The sequence below is a fragment of the Pteropus vampyrus genome, unplaced genomic scaffold (genome assembly GCF_000151845.1).
Source record: "Pteropus vampyrus isolate Shadow unplaced genomic scaffold, Pvam_2.0 Scaffold117, whole genome shotgun sequence".
Lineage (NCBI taxonomy): Eukaryota > Metazoa > Chordata > Mammalia > Chiroptera > Pteropodidae > Pteropus > Pteropus vampyrus.
The window spans coordinates 1,948,757-1,955,942 of record NW_011888898.1 but is presented as its reverse complement, the minus strand read 5'-3'; the positions used below and the strand labels follow the sequence as shown (position 1 = coordinate 1,955,942).

At 51.3% G+C, this 7,186-nt stretch overlaps 1 protein-coding gene across 1 annotated transcript in view; it reads right to left on the bottom strand.

The window, feature by feature from the left end:
* ATP9A (ATPase phospholipid transporting 9A (putative)) overlaps positions 1-7,186 on the bottom strand; it is a 113,484-nt gene that overhangs the window by 26,046 nt on the left and 80,252 nt on the right. Inside the window, exons 16-18 of the mRNA XM_023534081.1 lie at positions 4,205-4,297; positions 2,854-2,937; positions 1,256-1,426 (exon numbers count right to left, since the gene is read on the bottom strand). Coding sequence (XP_023389849.1) covers positions 1,256-1,426; positions 2,854-2,937; positions 4,205-4,297 — 348 coding nt within the window. The remainder of the gene's footprint in view (positions 1-1,255; positions 1,427-2,853; positions 2,938-4,204; positions 4,298-7,186) is intronic.

Sequence of the window (7,186 nt, the reverse complement as noted above, 5' to 3'; positions counted from 1 at the left end):
ATGTTGGATGTTGGGTGATGTTGGATGTTCGAAGTTGGATGTTGGATGTTGGATGATGTTGGATGATGTTGGATGATGTTGGATGATGTTGGATGATGTTGGATGTTGGATGTGGATGATGTTGGATGTTGGATGTTGGATGATGTTGGATGTTGGAGGTTGGACGTTGGATGTTGGAAGTTGGATGATGCTGGATGTTGGATGTTGGATGTTGGATGATGTTGGATGTTGGATGTGGATGATGTTGGATGTTGGATGTTGGATGTTGGATGTTGGATGATGTTTGATGTTGGAAGTTGGATGTTGGATGATGTTGGATGATGTTGGATGATGTTGGATGATGTTGGATGTTGGATAATGCTGGATGTTGGATGATGTTGGATGTTGGATGATGTTGGATGTTGGATGTTGGATGTGGATGATGTTGGATGGTGGATGATATTGGATGTTGGATGATATTGGATGTTGGATGATTTTGGACGTTGGATGTTGGATGTTGAATGATGTTGGATGTTGGATGTTGGATGATGTTGGATGATGCTGGATGATGTTGGATGATGTTAGATGTTGGATGTTGGATGTTGGATGATGTTGGATGTTGGATGTTGGATGATGTTGGATGATGCTGGATGATGTTGGATGATGTTAGATGTTAGATGTTGGATGTTGGATGTTGGATGTTGGATGTAGGCTATAGGATGTAGATGTTGATGTAGATGTAGATGTAGATGTAGATGTAGATGTAGATGTAGATGAATGTAGATGTAGATGTAGATTAAATAAATATAAACATAAACATAAATATAAATATAAATATAAATATAAACATGGCAGTTCGTTGGGGCAGGCAGCCACTCCATGGGGTGGTCACTCATTCACCCAGACCAAAAGAAAGACAGCTGGCTGGCCGGTCACTCAACAGGAATACAACAAACACCCTAAGCATGCTGGACGTGGCTTAGTACTGAGGGATAAGGAGACACACGCAGTCCTGCCTTCATGGAGCTCGGCCCGGTGGGGGAGATGGCCAGTGACAGCAAACATGCGAGATGTCTTCCGAAACCAGGGCAGTCAGGGCGGGAAGTGAGACAGGGCCACAGACATGGCCCCCGCACTCCTGGCTCCCTCTACAACAACGTCCACCACTCTCCCCTCTCATTTTTACACTCTGCTGAAGAGAGAACTGGTCTAATTCCGGAACTCATTTCCGTGTGGCGAGTCATGTGGCAACCGGGTCGTAGGCAGGTCGCCCTACCTTGATGCCCGCGTTCCTCAAGATCTCCAGAGTGGGCCTCACGTCCGCCTGCAGCTGGTCCTCCACGCCCGTCAGGCACAGCAGCTCCATCTCCATCTCCAGGCTCTCGATCACCGTGGCCACTTTGAGAGAGCGGTCGTGCACACTCAGCTTGGCCTGGACATAGCGGGCCTGGGACACACCAGGGGACACGGTCACAGCTTAGGGTGGGGAGGAACGAGGCTGGCTGACTGACTGACATGGAGAGCGGAATGGGCCGTGCCTGACCCCAACATGGCACATGGGAGCGGGGGCTCAACGGGGCGAGACGGGGCTTCTGGCCTCCTTCCAAGTGCATCAGCCCAGACCCTGGAGCTGAATAGAGCCGCGTTCCACCCTCAGTTTGACAGTCACCTGCCGGCAACTTCCAGAAAGTCACTTAACTTCTCTGAGCCTCAACTGTTTTCATCCATGAAGCAGCAACAACAGTCCCAACCTCGTTGGGTTGCTGCAAGGATTGGGAAGTCAAGATCAAGAAAACCAGTAAATTCTCCCACACAAAACACACGCCTCGTAACCAAGAACCCTTGACCACTGCTTTCCCTGAACATGAGTCCCACTTCTGCAGACCGTCCACCCGACCCCTCTGCTCATCCCTCTCTAGCCTGCTGGCAAAGACCTAGATGAAAATCAAAACCCCCCAATGGGCTGTCAAGAACTTATGCCTTTAAAATGGAAAGGGAGGTAGAATTGATCAGGGCTAGAAATCCTGTTAAATAAAACTTTACAAAGAACTCGAACGCGGAGAAGAGGCAGACCCAAGGGCGGTCCCTCTGGGTGGAGCAGGACAAGGGCCCCAGGCCTGTCCCCCCGCTCTCACCTCTCCCTTCCTCCTGCCTCTGGCTTTAGGCCAGGACTGGGGACACCACAAGGACCCTTCCCCTCAAGGGACACAAAATCTATGGGACAAGATGACAGTAAAGACGACGTACTTATCCTTGGCTGTGAAAGTCAAAGATTTAGTTCAACTCCATCAATATTTTACAGCTTCAAGAAAATCAGGTCTCCAAGAGAGTGATTCATTTCAAATTTTCCAGAAGGTATACTATGTGCCGATGGCTATCCTACACATTGGCCATACAAGAGCCAAGCAGAATGACAAAGTGTCCGCTCTCAAAAAGATTTTATTCCAGAAAAGAGATTAAGAACATTACACACACTTACACACACACACACACACACACACACACACACACACACACGCAAGGTCATTACAGACGCTGATAAGTGTAATGAAGAAAGTTAAACGGGGTAATGGGTAAAGAGTGATGAGGTGGGGCTGCCTGGGATGGGGAGTCCAGGAAGACTTCTCGGAGGCGGCGGCATTTGAGCTGCGAGCCAAAAGAAGCGAGGGAGTGGGCCGTGGAGCTCCGTCAGGGAACAGTGAGTTCCGGGCAGAGCGAAGAGCAAGTACAAAGGCCCCGGGGCAAACGTGAACCCGGCGCCCTCCGGAACGATGTCAGCATGGCTGGAGCCCAGTGAGCAGGGGAAACGGGACGGGGATGTCAGGGAGGTGGGCGGGGCTGAGAGGGTGCTGGAATGGCCACAGAACCACTCACTTCGAAGTCCTGATACTGCTCCTCGGCTAGAGACTTCTTCGCCACCACGAGCACCCGAAGCCCTTCTCGTGCCATATTTCCACACTGAAAAGAAGATCGCGGTCAGCGGACGGCCACCTGAGGGCCCCCGAGCCCCCGGCTGGAGCCCAAGGGGACAGGCCCCTCCCAAGGGGCCAGCGAGGTGGCAGATCGGAACGTCACTGTCCCCTAAAGAAGTCTTCCCTGGGAAAACCCCCTGCAGGGGAGGCTGCGTGTGGCAGCTGCGGGCCAAGCACGGCCTCCATGCCGTCGTCTGTGACCCGCACAGCGTGCGTTCCGAAATTTAAGTCAACATTGTAAGATTGCACAGACAAAGCTGAATTTCAGGCTTGGTGGAGACATTGCACCTCTGACAAAAGCGTTCCCAAATAACGACCATCGATGATGGCTGCAATGCGGCTGCTTGCCCGTGCTCCCAGAAAGCATAGCTGTCGAGTGGAGAAGCCAACACATGGAACACACAAAGTGTGACCCTGTCGGAAAACCCGTCCCGGCCAGTTTTCATTCATTCAAGGTACCTGCCTGGCCCCAGTGGGCACTGGGGTTTGCAAACTCCCTAAGTGAAAATATAATGTTACTGGAATGCAACACGTGAACTGCCCACTGGGAGCCCAGAGATGAAATGTAAACGGCCTGACAGACCTGAGAGCTTCCGCCCTCCCTACTGCTGCAGGCTCCTTGGGTCACAGACCGAGATGGGCAGCCTGTGATGTGGTGGCCCCCAACGATCCCCACCTCCTGGCACCCACACCCTTGTATAATTGCCTCCCTCGAGTGTGTGCCAGACCTAGTGACTTTCTCCCAACTGGACGTGGTGAAGGCGAGGGGCGGTCACCTTTGAGAACAGGTGACTTCCGTCTGTCCGTCCTTTCCCGCTCCCTCGTTTGCTCACTCTGACAGAGCCAGCTGCCACACGGTAAGCTGCCCTATGCAGAGGCACACGTGGCAAGGGATGTGGTGGCCTCCAGCCAAATGGCCAAACAGCCGAATCCTGGGCACGACCACTGAGTGCAGCTGGATGTGGGTCCCGCCCCCGCTGAGTCTTCAGATGAGACCCCAGCCCAAGCTGACAGCTTGACCGTGGCCCACGAGAGACCCTGAGTGGATGACCCAGGCAAACTGTGTCCAGATTCCTGGCCCACGGCAATTACGAGAAATAAATGTGTGTTATGCTAAGCCACAATGTTTTGGGGTGATGTGTTATGTCGCTGCAAATAACGAATACAGAGATGCACCTCGCCCCCCCGTGCAGGGGGACAGCCTCCAGAACGTGCCACCGAGGCCTGGGTTTCCCTCTCCGGATCACACTCACCTCTTCCTCTAGCCAGTCATTGTACCGCACGATGCCGGCCATGACGACATCCGCCCCCTTCATGTAGAACGTGATTTCCCCAGTGGATTCATCCTAGAGAGGGGCAGGAAGGCACAAATAACCAAGAGGAACCCCACTCTGCTCCGGTGCCCACGCCCCACGACAGACGGTAACCACAGCGTGCTTAGCGGATGGCAATGTCTTTTCACTCGGCCAGAGATAAAAAGCGAGAGGGGGAACCTTCACTCCGGGGCAAAGGCCGCAGAAAACAGAAGAAAACGCAAAGCATTCAGACGATTGTTTAATTGTGAAAGCAAGATCAAAAGTGTTTAAGACCTCTGTTTTTACAGTGATGGACCGCCACGCTCTCAGATAACTTTCCATCAATGTATTGGACCGTCGGTATCACCACACTGTGGTCCGCCCAACGGAAATGGGCAGGAAGATAATTATCTAGACCAGGACTTCTCAGCCTTGGCACCACGAACATTTGGCTGGAGCATTCTCTGCTGTGGGGGCCAGCCTGTGCCTTGGATGATATTTTGCAGCATCCCTGGCCCTCTACCCACTAGATGCCAGCGGCACCCGTCAAACAAAATGTGGCAAACGAAATGTCTCTAGACATTAACAAATGTCCCCTGAGAGGCAAACTGTCTTAGTTAAGAACTTGCTGATCTAGATAATTCCAAACCTCTATGTGTACCTGAGAACTTAGCCTAGAGATCAGAGGACCCAGATTTTCAGTTCGCACTGACCAAATTTTCTGGGGAGCAGGTAAAACCACTGCACAGGCATCAAATGCTTGGACCCGGCACCAGCTCCTGGCTGATTCCCCACTGGACAAGCTACTTCTTTTCTCTAAACCTCAGTTTCCCCATTGGGAAAACAGGGATACTAAAAACTCTTATCGCATAGGTTTTTGTGGCTTACAAGAGATCACCTACGTAGAGCACAAAGGGCCAGGTACACAGAAGATGCTCACGTAGCGTAATCATTCCTGTTCGGGTGACAGCAACTCCACAAGTCCCTAAGTCACATTGTATGTGGAGAACAAGACTGATCAACCGAGAGGTTCTCAATGGGGCGATTTTGTCCCCCAGGGGATATGTGGCAATGCCTGAACACATTTTTGGTTGTCACGACCTGGGGGGGAGGGGGTTGCTGGCAACCAGTGGGTAGAGGCCAGGGATGCTGCTGAACCCCCTACAATGCATGGGACAGCCCGTGACACAACCAAGAGTCATCCGGCCTCAAATGTCAATATTGTCAAGGCTGAGAGAAATCCTGGCTTTGAGAAATGATGGTGAAATCGCTGGTTCTTGTCCCCTGACTCTTTCCCACAATGTCCCAAGATGCCCATCACGGGAAGGCTGGAGGCAGTAGAGATGGGCAGGGGGACTGAGCAAGGCCATCACCGCCTCGTGCCTAAATTTCGCTCCCCCTGGAAAGCCCAGAATGCGTGCCTGTACATTTGTCACTGAACACAAACTGAAGACCCAAAGACAAATGAGTGACGCAGCTTCCCCTTTTAAAATAACTTATGAATGTCTTCTAATCACTGACAACCTTTTAAAATAACACGATCACTCATCAAAAGCCGCTGCCGCCAGCCATGAAGAGACACCTGTGTTTTGCAAGCATTCGAAGTGCAAGCTTTAGCCAGACTGTGCATAGGCTTGCTTGCAACTCAGGCCAAAGACAGCTGTGGGGTCTGAACATGAAAGCATCAGAGGTTTTCCCCGCCCCTTCCCTTTCACCCAAACGGTGCTTAATAACATAGCTGTAGGAAATAAGGTCCCCCTCCCCAGCTTCCTCTACTCCAGAAGGGGCTCGAGAGAGCTTAGACACCCATCCAGTATAAATACTGTATCGACTATCTCCTCCCATTAGTCATTTCCTCCCACCGAGTTCATCACAAGGTTACTTCGTTCCCATATTATGGCGAGATGACGCTATAAATTGACAGAGATCTGCTGGTGGTGTTGCATTGTGTGGGGGCCTCGTCTTTTTCCACTGTGGTCTGATTCTGGCACCTGTTCAAAGGCCTCTTCTATTCAAACAATGACGAGGGGGTGATCCACACCAGTGACCCGACTTCATCATTCCACATGGGGGGGAGGGCAGTGGAACATCTGTGCACAACAAAAACAAAGCAGGCAACGCAGCCTCCTTCCAGGAGGACACGCACGCACGCAAGCCCCAAAGAAACGGGCTTCTCCAACCCTTTCCGCCCTTCGGGGAGGCAGAGTCACGCACAGACCAGGCCTGGCTATGCGGGTGCAGGAAGATACCGCCCATGATCTCAAACACGTTTAAAACTGCTGATGAACCGGGCGCGAGTAAAACCTTCAGGCAGTGGTCGCTAAACCGAGCCAAGAGACGTTTATTCCCGAGCTAAAACGTCTTCCCATCAGGTGATGGACAGTTATTTTCAAATAACAGACAGGACATGTGGACACACAGAACCGAGCTCTCGGCCTCGGCACAGCGAACACTGGTGGTGGATGATTCCTGGTTAGGAGACCGTCCTGGCCTCTGCCCACCAGAGGCCACGAGCGCCACTCTGAGTTTTCACAACCAAAAATGTCTCCGTGTATTTTCAAACGTCCCCTGGGAGCAAGATGGCACCCGGGTGAGAACCACTTCGTCAGAGGAGCAGCGGAGAATCAGTCCAAACGCCCTCGATACTGACTCCCGCTGATCAAAACCCAAGAGAGGGGAAGGCCGGGCAGAAAACAAGAAAGATTAGCAAGATAATATGCATTTCATTGAAGACAGCCTAGCGAAGCCGGATGCTCACAGATGCAACTTTAGCAGTGAGAAACGAAAAACAACCTAAGCACTGAAAAAAGTATTAAATAATGGTACATTTTTCAACAAAACGCCCTACACTTTAAAATCATAAAAACCATGTTTTAATGATAGGAGAAAATTTTCACCATATATAAAGTTTGATGGGAAGGGGGGGTAGAAACCCTTATA